The sequence below is a fragment of the Choloepus didactylus genome, chromosome 11 (genome assembly GCF_015220235.1).
Source record: "Choloepus didactylus isolate mChoDid1 chromosome 11, mChoDid1.pri, whole genome shotgun sequence".
Lineage (NCBI taxonomy): Eukaryota > Metazoa > Chordata > Mammalia > Pilosa > Megalonychidae > Choloepus > Choloepus didactylus.
In genome coordinates this window covers 68735268-68754006 of record NC_051317.1, presented here as the reverse complement: position 1 = coordinate 68754006, position 18739 = coordinate 68735268, and the positions used below count along the sequence as shown (strand labels likewise).

The 18739-nt window shown below is 39.2% G+C and overlaps 1 protein-coding gene across 2 annotated transcripts; it reads right to left on the bottom strand.

Moving 5' to 3' along the window:
* Positions 1 to 1617: 1617 nt before the first annotated feature.
* LOC119506392 (BRO1 domain-containing protein BROX) lies at positions 1618 to 5382 on the bottom strand. 2 transcript variants are annotated; one of them, XM_037799429.1, is made up of 2 exons: positions 5151 to 5382; positions 1618 to 5040 (listed from the first exon to the last, which is right to left on the bottom strand). In XM_037799429.1, the coding sequence occupies exon 2, from the start codon at positions 4964 to 4966 to the stop codon at positions 3731 to 3733; it is 1236 nt and encodes a 411-aa protein (XP_037655357.1). In that variant the 5' UTR covers positions 4967 to 5040; positions 5151 to 5382; the 3' UTR covers positions 1618 to 3730. The 2 variants fall into 2 exon arrangements, with proteins under 2 accessions (XP_037655357.1, XP_037655355.1); XM_037799427.1 differs by having other exon boundaries at positions 5169 to 5382.
* Positions 5383 to 18739: the final 13357 nt, after the last annotated feature.

Below are 18739 nucleotides of genomic sequence, written 5' to 3'. Positions count from 1 at the left end.
GTCTACCTTGCAAGGTGTTAAAAATGGGGAGGCATTGGGGGAGGGATGCAATCAGCATAAACTAGAGACTGTAACTAATAGAGTCATTGTATTATGCTTCCTTTAATGTAACAAAGGTGATATACCAAGGTGAATGCAGATAAGAGGGGGGGACAGGGGAGGCATGTTAGACACTTGACATTGGTGGTATTGTCTGATTCTTTATTCTACTTTGATTTAAGGTTATTTTTCCTTTTGCTGCTTCCTAGCTGTCATTTTGTTTTCCTCTTTCTTTTGCCTCTCTACCTTCTTTGACTCTCCCTCCTGCCTTGTGGAAGAAATGTAGATGCTCTTATATAGATAGTGGTGAAGGTGGTGAACACAAAAATGTATGACCATGCAGAAAACCATCGATTATTTACTTGGGATGGAATGTATGGTGAGTGAACAAAACCATATTAAAAAAAAATAGGATGATGACAAAACCTCAAGGGCAATATACTGAGTGAAATAAGCCAGACACATTAGGACAATTATTACAGGGTCTCACTGACAGGAACTAATTATAATATGTAAACTCATAGACATGAAATATAAGGTACCAAGATATAGGACGAGGCTTAAGAATGGGGAGTGGTTGCTTAGTATGAGGAGAATGTTGAATTAGGATGAACTCAAATGTTTGGAAATGAACAGGGGTGTTGGTAGCAAGATGTGAGAATAACTAACAGCACCAAATGGTGTGTGAATGAGGTGGAAAGGGGAAGCTTAGAGTCATATATGTCACCAGAAGGAAAGTTGGAGGTTAAAAGATGGGAATGTATAAAACTGAATCCTATGGTGGGCAATGTCCATGATCAACTGTACAAATACTAGAAATCACTTCCATGAGCCAGAACAAATGTATGACAATACAATTAGAAGTTAATAATAGAGGGGCATATAGGGAAGAACTATATACCTATTACAAACTATATACTACAGTTAGTAGTATTTGAACATTTTTTCATTAACAGTAACAAATGTACTATATCAATACTATGAGTCAACAATTGAGGGGGGTTGGTTAGGGATAGTGGAGGATTAGAGTTTCCTTTTCTTTTTTTTTTTTTTTTTTTTTTAAGGTTATTGTAACCCAAAGTGATACTGAAGTTTATTTTTACACATATGTTAAAACAGATAAGAAATACAGCATTTTCCAAAGCACTATTACTTTGGGAAATAAGGAAATATTTGTAGATACATTTTTATTTCTGACAGCACTGAAAGTACAGTATCAGGTTTGCAAAGTACAAAGTTCTCTACAGAATATTGTACTGTGATAATGCTAAGCTCTCGTTTATTTACCATAGTGCACAATACTTCCTCACACTGGATAATGCTACTATGTATCCAGTAAAGGCCAGGTGAAATTCTACTTTCAGATTAAGAGTTGAGAGGTATCAACAAATATAAGTAGAAGCCAAATAGGTCAAGGAGTGCTGAAAAACGAATTCCTGTTGCATAAAACAACTGATGCAAATGTATCTGTCATTTCTAATGGTTACTGTGAAGTATTATGATTTTGCATTGTATTATCTCTGTTACTGGCATAGTAAATGTAAAGATATTTATCAAAAAAACAAAAATGTCATGAAATTTTAAGTAAAATTATTTATTTTCATAAATAAAAAGATAACTCATTATTAAATGTATACAACAGTTAGCAGAAATAGTTACATCTCTCTATACTATAACCTTCATGCACCTTCTTTACATTTGTTAAGTCCTCAAAATTTCCAATGCCATTTCAAAGACTATTATATAATGGGATATTTTAATCAAATAGTGTCACCCTGGCTAGTCAACAGGCTATTTATTATCTGCCCATGTCAGAACTGCCAATCATTAAAGTAATACCAGTATTTACTGAGATTTACAGAAGCAATGAACATTGTTTCCATTTCATATGTGCTATTGTAATACACAAAATGTCAATTGTAAAAATTTAGTAACCAGGTTAATAAGAACTAGTAACTTAAGATAAATGTGTTCTATAGGTAGAGCAATAAGCTGGCATCAAATATTGTTTAAAGTTTTGCAGTAAATGGCATACAGCAGACGGATCAATTATTTTATTAAATAAGGACTACACAAAATACAGTGAAATTGAATAAGACATTATTTTCTATAGATGTCAAATAAACTAAATTTCTGTTATTATTCCACTTATTCTGGAAAATGCAGTTTCAGATTTAAAAAGTGACTTGTACGGAGAAATCAGCATTTCCATATTTTAAAATAAAACTTCACTGATTCTATGTAGCCTAAGGAGTGTAAACCAAGATATGTGGTTTCAATAATGATTTATTTGAACACAATATTGATTCAGATAGGTATAATCTATTAATCTATTCTTTATTATGAAGTGAATATTCTGATATCAATACTTTATGCAGATTTTACTCAGGATAACGGTACTTATTTTTCAAAGAGTTGCTGTGCAGATTCTGGATTTATCTACATAAACATTCAGCACAACACCTAGTACAAACATACACCTCAACACCTCAACAGACATACACTACTATTTTAATTATATTAAGTGAACATGTGTCTCACTTATAATAGGAAAACTGGCTACAGCCCCCAGAGATCAAAAGAAGATATACCTACAGATGTGTGACTTTTGTTAAAGTATTATGTGTCTACTATTTAAGTATGCGTATATACTCAACTAATTGTGTTTTAAACATTACAATCTATTTTAAAGATGATCTGTATCTATGTTTGTTCACTAAGTCTTTGCTACGGCCTTTGGCCTAAAGCAATACAATCCTGACAGGATATTTATGTTAGAAAACTATATAAAAACAATGTATGGGTAAATTAGGTAACAAAAGCATTTTACTCTAACTTCTTTTAAAAGTAGAGAGCTACCATTCAGAACAACATAACTCACTTAAGTTTAAAGTTTTTTCTTTCCATCATGCAGTATTTGACATCTTCAAAAAACTTTTTTATCTTGACTTCCCTCATATAGAAACACTAAGAGCTGTTACAAAGTTCTGTCCTCTAAGTAAAAACCTTATTAAAAAAGGTACTTGTAAAATTCATAGGAGGTTTATTGAGACTGAAATGAAGCAAAGGGCTACAAGAATAGGAATAAGCCCTTATATGGTTTCAACATACCTACAAATGCTGATTTTCCAGTAAATCATACATTCTATTATATGTAAGGGATTTGGTTTGAGTGATTTTCTGATCATTTACCACAAGCGACTTCTTTCCAACAGAAAAATAAATGACCCAAAACATAACAAGTCTGTGCTACAATTAACATAATGATGAGGGGAAAAAACCACTCTGTTAAAAACCTATTCCTGTCATTCTTCTAGTATCAAATAAGAGGAAGGAAAATAAACTTTTTTGTGAAGATAGAAAAACATATCTGAAACTACATGATTCTGACCTAAAATTTAACCTGAAACTATGCAGAGTTCAAAAAAGACCCAGCCCCCAAATACACCCTTTAGAGGCACAATAAAATCTTTAGAATGGTGTCCCAATTAAAAAGGAGAGCCTGGAAACAAAGCATGAAACACCTCTACTGTATTAAAAGTCAAGAGCAGATAAACTGAAAGCAGATTCCCTCTGAATATAATAGATTATTTTATAGTCTTCAAAGAAATCATTTTAAGAAATCTGAAGTTCCATGGTTTATCTTATCTAGTAGTACAGAAATTCAAAGTGTACATTTTATCAATGTATTTTAGGAAATGTAGCACCCAGTGTCCTTTTGAGGTTTGATATCTGGTTCTTTCACAGGTTTTACTTCTTCTTCTGGTTTGGGTTTGGTACTGTCATCCTTGGGTCTCTTGGTGAGATCAAATGCAGCCAGTGTTTCTGGTGTCCAGTGTGCACTTATAGGAGGAAATTCAAAAGGCACAGGCTCTACAAGACCATAATTCGCTTTGAGTTCCAGCTGTGGAGCCTCTGTTGGAATTTTTTGAAAGTAAATAAATCCATTTTCTCGTTGACATTTTTCTAGGGTATTCTTTACAAGACTTCCAAGTTTCCTAAAGAACAAGTGTCCTGAAGGTTTGACACTTGGTCCAGGTCCTTTGGTTTCTCCATATTCTTTGCATAATGCTTCTGCCTTTGCATAAAATTTTTCTGCTTCTTGGAGAGACCTGATTGCTTCACCACATTTATCACTGGCCAACAAAGTCTGACCATGGTAACAGTAAGCATAAGCTGTGTAGAAACACATTTTCAAATGAAGATATTTTCTCCATTTCACAGAGTATGCAGGCTCCAAACTGGATAAAGTATGATCAGCTTTTTGATAGAAATTGGCTGTTTCATATGCCAGTGCAGCAATTAGTCCAGGAGCATGTTTTAGTTCAATTGCTCGAGCAATTGTTACTTCTTGAGCTTCAGCCTGACACTGGATGATATAAGCTTCTATGAGCCGTGCCTCTAAATCCCTTCCCTTTTCTGCAGGTGTAATAAGTTTGGGGATATGACTTTCCTTTAAATGTTTAAAAATCCCAGCTGCAATCTTTAAGCTTCGATGGACTTCTTTTGCTTCATCTTCTGTTATGTTTTCTTTTCCAGCCAGTCTTGAAGCATATTTGGTATACCACAAAGCAACATTAAATCCCATGGAAATTAATTCAAAAACAGCATCCTGCTGGGAACTTGGAATCTGTCCTAGTAATGTATCAGTCCATTTGAAATTCTGAATATATCGTAACTTGCTTTCTTGGGTAGATTCATCCAATGAATTTATGAACCCTTGTAAAAGTGAAAAATATGAATCTGCTGCATTCTTCATCATTTCTGGATTACAGCTCAAATCAGTGAACAGTTCAAGCAATCGTGCCCTGGATGTTCTCAAATCATTGCAAATTTTTGAAGCAGCAGGACCTGCAGCCATACCATAGTAGTTAAAAGAGACAGGAGCTGTGGCTTTTAATGGGTTCCTATGAAACCAATGGGTCATTTTCCCCAGATGTTGTTGGATTTCTCAGAGTCCGTACAGCAGTCTTCCTGAAGGAAGAGAGGGAATCTCCAAGCCTGCAGCAAGAAAAAGAGAAAGTCGGGAAAGCGGGGCTATTAACCTAATGCTACCGGAAACCAGGCCGGGGCGAGCCGAAGTCACGTGCCCGGGCGGCCATGGCAGCTACCGAGGCGGAAGCGCGCACCGCCTAGAGGCCGAGGGTGCCCCGTCGTCGCAGTCCTTAAGAACACTCCGTTCGTCAGCCCTTCCTTCCTCCTTCTCCATGGACTTTCCTCTTGAACGGCGGTCCCTCTTCAGAAAGGAAGAGAAGGATGTGCCGGGTCTCCCAAGCCGAGGAGGATGCCCCAACAGCGATTGCGACCGCTGCGGGGAGTGGGGCGGCCTCAACCTAACGCGAGGCGGGGTCTCGGGGGCGGGGCTTCTCCTTTTCTTTTTTTCTTTTTTCATCTTTCACTTTATTTCTTGTCTGGAGTAATGAAAAGTTTCTAAAAATTGAACAAAAATTAAGTGTGATGGATGCACAGCTGTATGAGGGTACCCAGGGGCAAGTGATTGTACACTTTGGATCTTTGGATAATTGTATGGTATCTGAACAATCTCAATAAAAATGAAAAAAAAAAAAAAGAAAGATATAAAATTACAGATCCAAGAAGCAATGCATACCCCAAAAAGAATAGATCTGAATAGATCTGTGACAAGTCACTTAATAATCAGATTATCAAACATCCAAGACAAAGAGAGAATCCTGAAAGCAGCAAAACAAAAGTGATCCATCACATACAAAGGAAGCTTGATAAGACTATGTGTGGATTTCTCAGTAGAAACCATGGAAGCAAGAAGGCAATGATGTGATATTTTTAAGATACTGAAAGAGAAAAACCATCAACCAAGAATCCTATATCTGGTAAAACTGTCCTTCAAATATGAGGGAGACGGCAACGTGGAATATGACTCCCAGGGAGGAATCTAGACCCGGCATCATGGGATGCAGAACATCTTCTTGACCAAAAGGGGGATGTAAAAGGAAATGAAATAAGTTTCAGTGGCAGAGAGATTCCAAAAGGAGCTGAGAGGTCATTCCGGTGGGCACTCTTATGCACAATACAGATAACCCTTTTTCCCTTTAATGAAACAATTTATTAAAGATTTTTCAAAGAAATATGCCAAATCAAATCAAAAACCAAATCAATGAGTTCAGGGAAAATATGGCAAAAGAGATGAAGGCTATAAAGGAAACACTGGGTGAATTGGAATAGCTAACAGTGAATACCTGAAACTATCAAACTACAACCCAGAACCCTTGAATCTTGAAGACAATTGTATAAATATGTAGCTTATGAGGGGTGACAGTGTGATTGGGAAAGCCATATGGACCATACTCCTCTTTGCCCAGTGTATGGTGTATGGATGGATGAGTAGAAAAATGGGGGCAAAAAAAAAAAGGCACCTGTGATGGTTAGGTTCATGTGTCAACTTGGCCAGGTGATAGTACCCAGCTGTCTGGTCAAGCAAGCACTGGCATAACAATTGCTGTGAGGATGTTTGTGGCTGGTTAGTAAACCAACAGGCTGGTTTATTAAATTATCAGTCAATTGGCTGTGACTGATGACTCAACAAAGGGTGTGTCTTCCACAGTGAGAGAATGCAATTGGCTGGATTTAATCCAATTAATCAGCTGAAGACTTATAAGCGAGACAGATAGAGGACCTTCACTTCTTCAGCTGCCCAGCAAAGCACTTCCTGAGGAGTTCATTGAAGTTGCTGGTTCATTTCCTGAGGAGTTCATCGGACATCTTCCTTGGAGTTGACAGTTTGCTGACTACCCACAGGTGCATGAGTCACTTTTATAAATCTTATATTCATAGATACCTCTCATTGATTCTGTTTCCCTAGAGAACCCTAACTAATACAACTTGGTACCAGGAGTGGTTCTTGAGAAACAGAATCTTAAACTGGGCTTTTACAATTTGTTTTGTACTCTGATTAGATTCAAAGGCACTAATGACTCTATTTCCAATAATCAAGAGGGCACTGACAGTCCATGGCATGAGTTGGCAAAGGAGATACGCAAAATAGCACCATTTGATTCTCCTAATCATACTCTTGCACGAAGCAAGGATCTGGGTGACAGTGTTTTTGACACTTTCACAGAGTTTTGCAGAATTAAGAGGCTGGCTGCTCTTAGATACCTTGGACAAAGTTGTAAGAGGAAGGGATGAGCTAAAGGCTTCAAATTCAAAACTTAAACACCATATGACAGATGTAAAGGTTTCTATGTGTGCCCTGAAAGAAAATCTTATTTCCTATACCCACAGACTTGAGTTTTCTAAAACCAGATGCAGACTCTCATTGTGTGAGTAGCAGATTTAAAATGTAAACTAAAATCTCAACTTCTCAGGGTATCTACTGTTAAAGTAAAAGCATTGATTGGAAAAGAATGGGATCCCGAAACTTGGGATGAGGACATATGGATTGATAATAATGGCAGTGAGGACATTGGAACCCTGGATTCTGCTGAGTCATTGTTAGATTTACCTGTAGAGGGCTGTCCTGAGGAAACAGCTTCCCCACCTCCAGTCTGCCCTAAGGAGCCTGCCATCCAACCCCCACCTAAAGAGGTTAACCCTTCAGTGCCTGCTAATCCTGTAATCACTTCCCCTGAGGAAGCAGCCCTCACTCCTCTGTCTGGAGAGATTAATCCTGTTTTAAGAGATGAAAATGCAGTAGAATGTCCTGAGGTAAATGGCTTGAGGGATAATTCTAATCTTTTCATAACCCACCCCCACCACCAGTCTTTGCTTTAAGATCTATAACTAGACTAAAGTCCTGACAGACCCCGGAGGGTGAGGTACAAAGTGTGACCCATGAGGAAGTTCATGATACTCCAAAAAAACTGTATGAGTTTTCTAACTTATACAGACAGAAACCAGGGGAATATGTGTGGGAATGGATATTAAGGGTGTGGGATAATGGTGGAAGGAATATAAGGTTGGATCAGGCTGAATTTACTGAATTTACTGATATGGGTCCACTAAGCAGAGATTCTGCATATAATATTGTAGTTTGAGGGGTTAGAAAGGGCGTTAACAGTTTTTTGGGTTGTTGGCTGAAACATGGATTAAAAGGTGGCTGGCATTACTGGATGTTGAAATGCCAGAACTGCCCTGGTATAATGCAGAGGAGGGGATTCAAAAGCTTAGAGAGATTGGAATGTTAGAGTGGATTTATCATGGAAGACCTGCTCACACACTCCTGGAATGCCCAGAGGACACACCTTTTACCAGGACTGTGAGGAATAAATTTGTGAGGCTAGCTCCATCATCCCTGAAGAGCTCTGTAGTCACCCTTCTCTGTAGGTCAGACATTACTGTAGGAACTGCTGTCACTGAGCTGGAATCCTTAAACACAATGGGGATAATTGGGTCCCGAGTCAGCAGAAGCCAAGTGGCTGCAGTTAAATTGCCACAGTCAAGGTGGGCATGGCTACCATAATGGAAAACAGGCTCAAAGCAGCAATCAAAATAATATGACTCACAGAGACTTATGGCATGGACTAGTGGATCATGGAGTACCAAGTAGTAAAATAGATGGACAATCGACTAAATTCTTGCCTGAACTATATAGGCAGAAGAATTCTAGGTCAAATCAACAAAAGTCTCCCCTGAATTACAAAAACAGAGAGTCATGGCCCCTTAATCAATTCCCGGAGTTGAGACAGTTTACAGATCCAAAGCCCCTTGAATGAAGGGAAGGTCAGGTACCCTTGGGGAAGGACCCTGTTATGCTGTCAAAAATGTATACTGTTAACCTTCTTCCCAGCCTTCCCCAGGGGGACCTATAGCCTTTTACCAGGGTAACTATGCATTGGGGAAAAGGAAATGATCAGATATTTTATGGATTATTAGACACTGGTTCAGAAGTGACATTAATTCCCAGAGACCCAAAACGTTACTCTGGTCTACCAGTCAGAGTTGGGGCTTATGGAGGTCAGGTGATTGATGGAGTTTTGGCTCGGGTCCATCTCACAGTGGGTCCAGTGGGTCCCCAGACCCATTCTGTGGTTATTTCCCCAGTGCCGGAATGCATAATTGGAATAGACATACTCAGCAACTGGCAGAATCCTCACATTGGTTCCCTGACTTGTGGAATGAAGGCTATTATGGTGGGAAAGGCCAAGTGGAAGCCACTAGAACTACCCCTGCCTAGCAAAATAGTAAACCAGAAGCAATACTGGATTCCTGGTGGGATTGCAGAGATTAATGCCACTCTTAAGGACTTGAAGGATGCAGGGGTGGTAATTCCCACCACATCCCCATTCAACTCTCCTATTTGGCCTGTGCAGAAAACAGACAGGTCTTGGAGGATGACAGTGGATTATTGTAAGCTTAACTAGGTGGTGACTCCAATTGCAGCTGCTGGTCCAGATGTGGTATCATTGCTTGAGCAAATCAGCACATCCCCTGGTATGCAACTATTGATCTGGCAAATCCCTTTTTCTCAATTGCTGTTAGTAAGGACCACCAGAAACAGTTTGCATTCAGCTGGCAAGGCCAGCAGTTTACATTCACTGTGCTACCTCAGGGTTATATCAACTCTCCAGCCCTATATCATAATATTGTCCACAGGGATCTTGATTTTTTCTCCCTCCCACAAGACATTACACTTGTCCATTATATTGATGATATCATGTTGATTGGATCTAGCAAGCAAGAAGTAGCAACTACTATAGATTTGTTGGTAAGGTATTTGCATGGCAGAGGATGGGAGATAAATCCAACAAAAATACAGGGACCTTTCACCTCAGTAAAATTTCTAGGTGTCCAGTGGTGTGGGGCCTCTGGAGATATTCCTTCTAAGGTGAAGGATAAGCTGTTGCATCTGGCCCCGCCTATGATCAAAAAAGAGACACAATGCTTAGTTGGCCTCTTTGGATTTTGGAGACAACATATTCCTCATCTAGGTGTGCTACTACAGCCCATTTACTGAGTGACCAGAAAAGCTTCTAGTCTTGAGTGGGGACCGGAACAAGATGAGGCTCTGTGACAGGTCCAACCTGCTGTGCAAGGTGCTCTGCCACTTGGACCATATGATCCAGTTGACTCAATGGTGCTGGAAGTATCAGTGGCAAACAGAAATGCTGTTTGGAGACTTTGGCAGGCTCCTATAGGAGAATCACAATGCAGGCCCTTAGGATTTTGGAGTGAAGCGTTACCATCCTCTGCAGATAACTACTCTCCATTTGAGAAACAGCTGTTGTTCTGCTACTGGGCCTTAGTAGAGACAGAACGCTTAACCATAGGCCACCAAGTTACCATGAGACCTGAGTTACCTATCATGAGCTGGGTGTTGTCTGACCCACCAAGCCATAAAGTTGGGCGTGCACAGCAGCACTCCATGATAAAATGGAAATGGTATATACAAGATAGAGCTCGAGCAGGTCCTGAAGGTACATGTAAGTTACATGAAGAAGTGGCCCAAATGCCCATGGCCCCCACTCCTTCCACCTTACCTTCTCTTTCCCAGCCCACAGCTATGGCATCTTGGGGAGTTCCTCACAATCAGTTAACTGAGGAAGAGAAAACTTGGGCCTGGTTTACAGATGGTTCTGCACGATATGCAGGCACCACCCGAAAGTGGACAGCTGCAGCACTGCAGCCCCTTTCTGGGATGTCCCTGAAGGACAGTGGTAAGGGAAAATCCTCCCAGTGGGCAGAACTTCAAGCAGTGCACCTGGTTGTTCACTTTGCTTGGAAGGAGAACTGGCCAGAGGTGCGTTTGTATACTGATTCATGGGCTGTTGCTAATGGTTTGGCTGGATGCTCAGGGACTTGGAGGGAACATGATTGGAAGATTGGTGACAAAGAAGTCTGGGTAAGGGGTATGTGGATAGACCTTTCTAAGTGGGAAAAAAGCATGAAGATATTTGTGTCCCATGTGAATGCTCACCCAAGGGTGACTTCAGCAGAAGAAGATTTTAATAACCAAGTGGATAAAATGACCCATTTGGTGGATACCAATCAGCCTCTTTCCCCAGCAATTTCTGTCATTGAACAAAGTGGTCATGGTGGTCGGGATGGAGGTTATGCATGGGCTCAGCAATATGGACTTCCACTCACCAGGGCTGACCTGGCCACAGCCACTGCTGAGTGTCCAGTCTGCCAGCAGCAGAGACCCACACTCAGTCCCCAATACGGCGCCATTCCCCAAGGTGATCAGCCTGCTACCTGGTGGCAGGTGATTACATTGGACCACTTCCATCATGGAAGGGGCAGCGATTTGTTCTTACTGGAATAGACACATACTCCAGATATGGGTTTGCCTTCCCTGCACAACATGCTTCTGCCAAAACTACCATCCATGGACTCACAGAATGCCTTATCCACCATCATGGTATTCCACACAGCATTGCTTCAGACCAAAGAACCCACTTCACAGCAAATGAAGTGCGGGAATGGGCACATGCTTATGGAATTCTGTGGTCTTACCATGTTTCCCATCATCCAGAGGCAGCTGGGTTGATAGAACGGTGGAATGGCCTGCTGAAGACTCAATTACAGCACCAACTAGGTGGCAATACCTTGCAGGGCTGGGGCAGTGTTCTCCAGGAGGCTGTGTATGCTCTGAATCAGCATCCACTCTATGGTGCTGTTTCTCCCATAGCCAGGATTCATGGGTCCAGGAATCAAGGGGTGGAAATAGGCGTGGCACCAGTCACTAACACTCCTAGTGATCCACTAGGTAAATTTTTGCTTCCTGTCCCTGCAAGCTTAAGCTCTGCTGGTCTACAAGTCTTTGTTCCAGAAGGAAGAGTGCTTCCACCAGGAAACACAACAATAATCCCAATGAACTGGAAGTTAAGACTGCCACCTGGCCACTTTGGCCTTCTTATGCCTCTGAATCAACAGGCAATGAAGGGGATTACTTTACTGGCTGGGGTGATTGATCCTGACTATCGGGGGAAATAGCACTGCAACTACACAATGGAAGTAAAGAAGAGTTTTCCTGGAACACAGGAGATCCATACGGTGTCTCTTAGTACTACCATGCCCTGTGATTAAAATCAATGGAAAACTGCAACAACCCAATCCAGGCAGGACTACCAATCCCAAGAAACTTCAGGAATGAAGGTTTGTCACCCCACCAGGCAAAGAACCATGGCCAGCTGAAGTGCTTGCTGAGGGTAAAGGGAACATGGAATGGGTAGCGGAAGAATGTAGTGATAAATATGAACTATGGCCACATGACCAGTTATGGAAATGAGGACTATGATGGCATGAATATTTCTTCCTTGTTTTGTTACGAGTATGTTTGTATTTGTCTGTAAAGCAAATATCCTTTCTTTCTTCTCTGTCTTATCCCCTTGTCATATGGCATAACCTGTACTGTTCATTTTGCTGTATTTAAGCTAAAGGAAATCAATGTTAAGAGCTAATGTCACCCAAGGACTTGCACCCTATTCTGGAGAGAGTTAGTGTGTTTCCAGTTGTACACTGCACAGCAGAGTATTGTTAGGCAAAATATATGTCTGTTATTGTAATCTACTTAGAGATAAAGTACGGTTTTAGGCAATGTGTATAACTGCCAAGTTGACAAGGGGTGGACTGTGATGGTTATGTTCATGTGTCAACTTGGCCAGGTGATAGTACCCAGCTGTCTGGTCAAGCAAGCATGGGCCTAACAATTGCTGCGAGGATGTTTGTGGCTGGTTAATAAACCAACAGGCTGGTTTATTAAATTATCAGTCAATTGGCTGCAGGTGTGACTGATGGTTCACCAAAGGGCATGTCTTGCACAATGAGAGAATGCAATTGGCTGGATTTAATCCAATTAATCAGTTGAAGACTTGTATGTGAGACAGATAGAGGATCTTCACTTCTTCAGCTGCCCAGCAAACATTTCCTGAGGAGTTGGTCAAAGTTGCCAGTTCATTTCCTGAGGAGTTCGTTGAAGTTGCCAGTTCATTTCCTGAGGGGTTCATCAGACATATTGCTTGGAGTTGACAGTTTGCCGACTGCCCTACACAATTTGGACTCATGCATACCCACAGGTGCATGAGTCACTTTTATAAATTTTATAGTCATAGATACCTCTCATTGATTCTGTTTCCCTAGAGAACCCTAACTAATACAGCACCCAGTGTTCTTTTTTACTTTAATTGTTCTTTTTCACTTTAATTTTTATTCTTATTATTTTTGTGTGTGTGGTAATCAAAATGTTCAAAAATTAATTTTGGTGATGAACGCACAACTATATAATTGTACTGTGAACAATTGATTTTACACTTTGTATGACTGCAAGGTATGTGAATATATCTCAACAAAATTGAATTTAAAAAATATATATGAGGGAGAGTTTAAAATATTCTCTGACAAACAGACAATGAGAGAGTTTGTGAACAAGATACCTGCTCTACAGGAAATACTAAAGGGAGCACTACAGACAAATAGGAAAAGACAGGAGTGAGAGGTTTAGAACACAATTTTGGGTGTTCTAAAACACCCAAAAGATGACTGTGAGTAGGAGATACCAGAAGGATAGAGGAAAGATAAAGACTGGGACTGTATATCTCAGTGAAACCTAGAGTGCTCAACAACTGTGATAAAATGTACAAATATGTTTTTACATGAGGGAGAACAAATGAATGTCAACCTTGCAAGGTGTTAAAAATAGGGTGGTATTGGGGAAAAAATACAATCAATACAAACTAGAGACTATAGTTAACAGAAACATTTTATTATGCTTCCTTTAATGCAACAAAGGCAGTATACCAAAGCTGAATGCCTATAAGAGGGGGACATAAGGGAGGGGTATGGGACTCTTGGTATTGGTGATCTTGTCTGACTCTTTTATTCTACTTTAGGTTAATTTTATCTTTCCTTTTGTTGCTTTTTAGCTGTCATGGGTTTTTTTTCTTTCTTTATTTTTCTTTTTCTTTTGTCTCACTCCCTTCTTTGATCTTCCTCCTTCTTTGTGGAAGAAATGGATGTCCTTATATAGATAGTGGTGATGGTGGTGAATACATAAATACGTGACTATACAGGGAACCATCAATTGTTTACTTAGGACGGAAAGTATCGTGGGTGTTCTAGTTTGCTAATGCTGCAGAATGCAAAACACCAGAGATGGATTGGCTTTTATAAAAAGGGGGTTTATTTGGCTACACAGTTACAGTCTTAAGGCCATAAAGTGTCCAAGGTAACACATCAGTAATCAGGTACCTTCACTGGAGGATGGCCAATGGCGTCCAGAAAACCTCTGTTAGCTGGGAAGGCACGTGGCTTGCGTCTGCTCCAAAGTTCTGGTTTCAAAATGGCTTTCTCCCAGGACGTTCCTCTCTAGCAAGCTTGCTCCTCTTCAAAACGTCACTCACAACTGCACTGAGTTTTTCTCTTTGAGTCAGCATGTTTATATGGCTCCACTGCTCAAGGTCCACCCTGAATGGGTGGGGCCACGCCTCCATGGAAATATCCCATCAGTTATCATCTACAGTTGGGTGGGGCGCATCTCCGTGCAAGCAACCTAATCCAAATGTTCCAACTTAATCCCCACTATTATGTCTGCCCCACAAGATTGCATCAAAGAATATGGCTTTTTCTGGGGGACATAATACATTCAAAACGGCACAGTAGGTAAACAAACTATCTTAAAAAAAACAGGTTGATGAAGAAAACTTGAGGGCATTATACTGAGTGAAATAAGTCAGACACATAAGGGCAAACATTGCAGGGTCTCACTGATATGAACTAATTATAATATGTAAACTCATAGACATGAAATATAAGTTACCAGGATATAGAACAAGGCTAAAGAATGGGGAGTGGCTGCTTATTATGAGCAGAATATTCAACTAGGTTGAACTTAAGTATTTGGAAACGGACAGAAGTGATGGTAGCACATTATTGTGGAAATAACTAACAGTGCTGAAAGGTGTGTGAATGTGGTGGAAAGGGGAAGCTTAGAGTCATCTATGTCACCAGAAGGAAAGTTGGAGGTTAAAAGATAGGAATGTATATGGGAATGAATCTTACATTGGACAATGTCCGCGATTAACTGTACAAATATTAGAAATCCCTTTCATGAACTAGAACAGATGTATGACACTATAACTAGAAGTTAAAAATAGAGGGGTATATATGGAAAAATATATACCTATTGTAAACTATATACTACAGTTAGTAGTATTTTAACATTCTTTCATCAATTGTAACTAATGTACTATACCAATACTATGAGTCAATAATGGAGGGGGCTGGTTAGGGGTATGGGAGGATTCAAGTTTTCTTTTTTTGTCTTTATTTCCTTTCTGGAGTAATGAAAATGTTCTAAAAATTGAAAACAAATCAATTGTGGTGATGGATGCACAGCTGTATAATGATACCATGGGTAATTGATTGTATTGATTGTGCACTTTGGATATTTGGATAATTGTATGGTATGTGAACAATCTCAATAAAATTAAATTTAAAAAAACTAAAAGAGCTCTTAATGTGCTAATATGGAAAGATCTACGAAATAGACTGTTAAGGGGGAATAAAAGAAAGATACAGAAAAATATGCTATCTTTGGAGTTAGGAGCAGAATAAGAACCAATAAATTCATATTTGTTTGTATTTAGCATAAAGAAACTCTGGAAGTATATACCAGAAACAATAAACATTATCTGACTGGGGATGCATGTGGGAAGTGGGTCTAGGTGAAAATATTGAAACAGGATAGATAGAAAAAGAGATGCAGCCAACATTTTTGCCCTATTATCATTTTTTAGTTTTTAGCACATTAATGAATTTATTATCTATTTGCAATTTTTTAATTAATTTTATTTTGTTAGCTGTTAGCTTATTATTCATTGTGCAATAGAGTAAGCACACTAATAGACTCTTTGTCCTTTGATTGTTCATTCATTCATTTGTTTGAAGGGACTGGGGTTTATGTAAAGGATACATATGGCAGTAACAGAAATAGGAATCTTACTGAAATGCCTTATGGGCACCAAGGCCAAAGGATGGTCTGGATTCAAGACAGATCTAGTGATTTCAGCCATAATAGTTTATAGATCTTTATTTTAATGTATGATCAATATATTTCCTTGATTTTTACACAACTGTGTTTTCAAACTTACTCTCTTGCACAGTAAGCATATGAGTAAAGGTCACTGATCAAATGCATTTAAATATGCATGAAGATGTAATAAATTACTCATACTCCTAAACTGATTATTAATAACTGACCCTACTAGTTCTGTCTCACAGTTTACATTTTTAATATACAGATTAAATGTTTTAATATAAAAATAATGTAAAACATATCACTTTTCATTTTAAATTGAAATTCTACTGACCAAAATAATAAATATGGCCTTTATGAAACTGCTACTATAAAAACAAAAACGATCAGCTCTTAGTACAAAAAGCCATTATCTGAGCTGCCTGGCTCTTCTCAGCAAATGCCCCCTCCCTGTGTTACTGACAGTTCAGGGCTATTTGAAGTTAACTCCTCATTTCTACTCTTCCACTTCCTAACCCTAACTTTACTCCTGTTGCAATTTTTGTCTTTATCTCTATCCAACTTTTCTCTTTCCTGCCTTGAATGAAGGCATTCTGGCTCATTTTCAAGGCTAACCCACCTGCCTATTCCCTTCATCACCCCTTCTCCCATTGTTCCAAGATTTTGCTGCATCAATTACACCCTCCCTCATATCTGACATCTCTTTATCTCAAATGGCTTCTCTGCTCCCTCTTCCAAACAAAGAAAGAAAAGAAGAAGAAGTAAGAAAGAAAATCCCCTTCCTAAACCATTGTGCCTTCTGTGGTCCTTTCCTTTATTCACACCCATCTTTGCATCTGCACTTTCTAACACCTCAGGCTTCTGTTCCCTCAAGGGTCAGCAAAGGGTCACCCACGATGTAGCAAATTTAATGCCTCTTCTCTAGCTTCATCATCCTGTATCTTTCTACAGTATTTCATAGCTGGAAAAAAAAAATGTCTTGGAATTCTTCATTAAGATTCTCTCCAAATTCTTCAAAATGGCTGGCTTGTAGATAGGAAAACGGAACTGGGAATGAGAAGAAAGGGGACTATGATTTCACCTTTATTGTTTTGTTTCATTTATTAAAAAAATAAAAGTGATAAAATAAGCAGAAATATCTTGATCTAGGTGGTGGTTACATTCAGCATGGTAAAAATTCATTAAATATAATATCTGTCACCTTACTGTTTTGTAGATTGTACCTCAGATTTAAAAAGATAAAGCATATGGGACAAAGTGTTTATAATCACCAACTCTGGGTGATGAATATATGGTGTTTGTCACACTGGCTTCTGCTTTCGTTGTCATTCATTACATTTTCTGAAAGAAAAGAAATTCTTCCTTCCCTTAGCTTTCCCAGTAGTCTTCTTCCCCAGTTCTTCTTCTGCTTTTTCAATCACTCCATGGCTTGTCTTTTAGGTTAAATAATTCCCAAGTGTATCCTTGGCTTTTTTCTCCTCTGACTACCTTGTGGAAACATCACTTAACCCAGTAGTTTCAATCATCACCCACATACTGCCCCATGCATTCTTTCACAGAGACTGTTTCCTTCCCCAGACCTGATTCCCTGCCACACCTGATGTCTCTCCCAACAACCAGACCTCAGGTGCCACCCATGGATGACGTTATCTCCCACCACCCCCTCAGAGCCAGCCTGTAGTCACCCGAACTCATCCTCCTCCTGGTCCTCCTTCAGTTTCTATGAGTGGGGGCCTGCCTGTTGGGAGGGAATGTGGTTCCCCAAAGGAGCATCAGAAAAATCTCACCTTAAATGTAGATTTTGCCATTTACTCTATGTACCTCTTAAGCCTCAATTTTATTACATAAATTAGGGATAATGAAACCTTCTTTATGGGGTTAATGAGATTCAAGACATAAAATGCATGCTGCAGCATCCTGAGCACATACAGGTGTCCACAAGCCCCATGAATAAATAAATGAGTTTAAATAAATATATACACATACATATAGACATATGCTTATATACACATATATACATAAACATACACACACATATATATGCATGCACACACATCTGTGTAAGCAAATGTGAGCCAAAGAAAAATTTTTACCAAATAGTTTATACAATGACATTCCTTCATTGACACACAGTTTGGGTACCAGACTTCCTGAGAACAATCAAATCAACTTGCAAACACTCATTCCAGAAGCCCCCAATTAATAATTATCAAGGTGATTCCCAACTTTATATGACATTAGAGTCTTACAGGTCTAAGAAGATAGTCATTGGAGTACATAGGGATATTTTAAATTTTTCATGATCTAAAATGAGGTACCACACTGTTGAAAAGTGTCAATAATAAGGGGTTATATGGGAACATTGTGTTTTTTACATGACTTTTCCGTAAACCTACAATTTTTTTAAAAACATTATGCTAAGTAAGGAAACTAGACACAAAGTACTACATATGGTATGATTCTATTTATATCAAATGCAAATATAAATAAATTTATAGAAACATAATTAGATTAGCGTTTATATAGGACTAGGGAAGGATAGAGGAATTGAGAGGTGACTGCTGAGGGGCATGAGGTTTTTCTCTTTGGAGTCATGAAAATGTTCTAAAACGATTCTGGTGATGAATGCACAACTCTGTGATAATACTAAAAGCCATTGATTGTACAATTTGGATGGATTGTATGATATGTGACTGTAACTCAATAAAACTGCTTAAAAAGAAATGAGCTATCAAACCACAAAAAAAGACA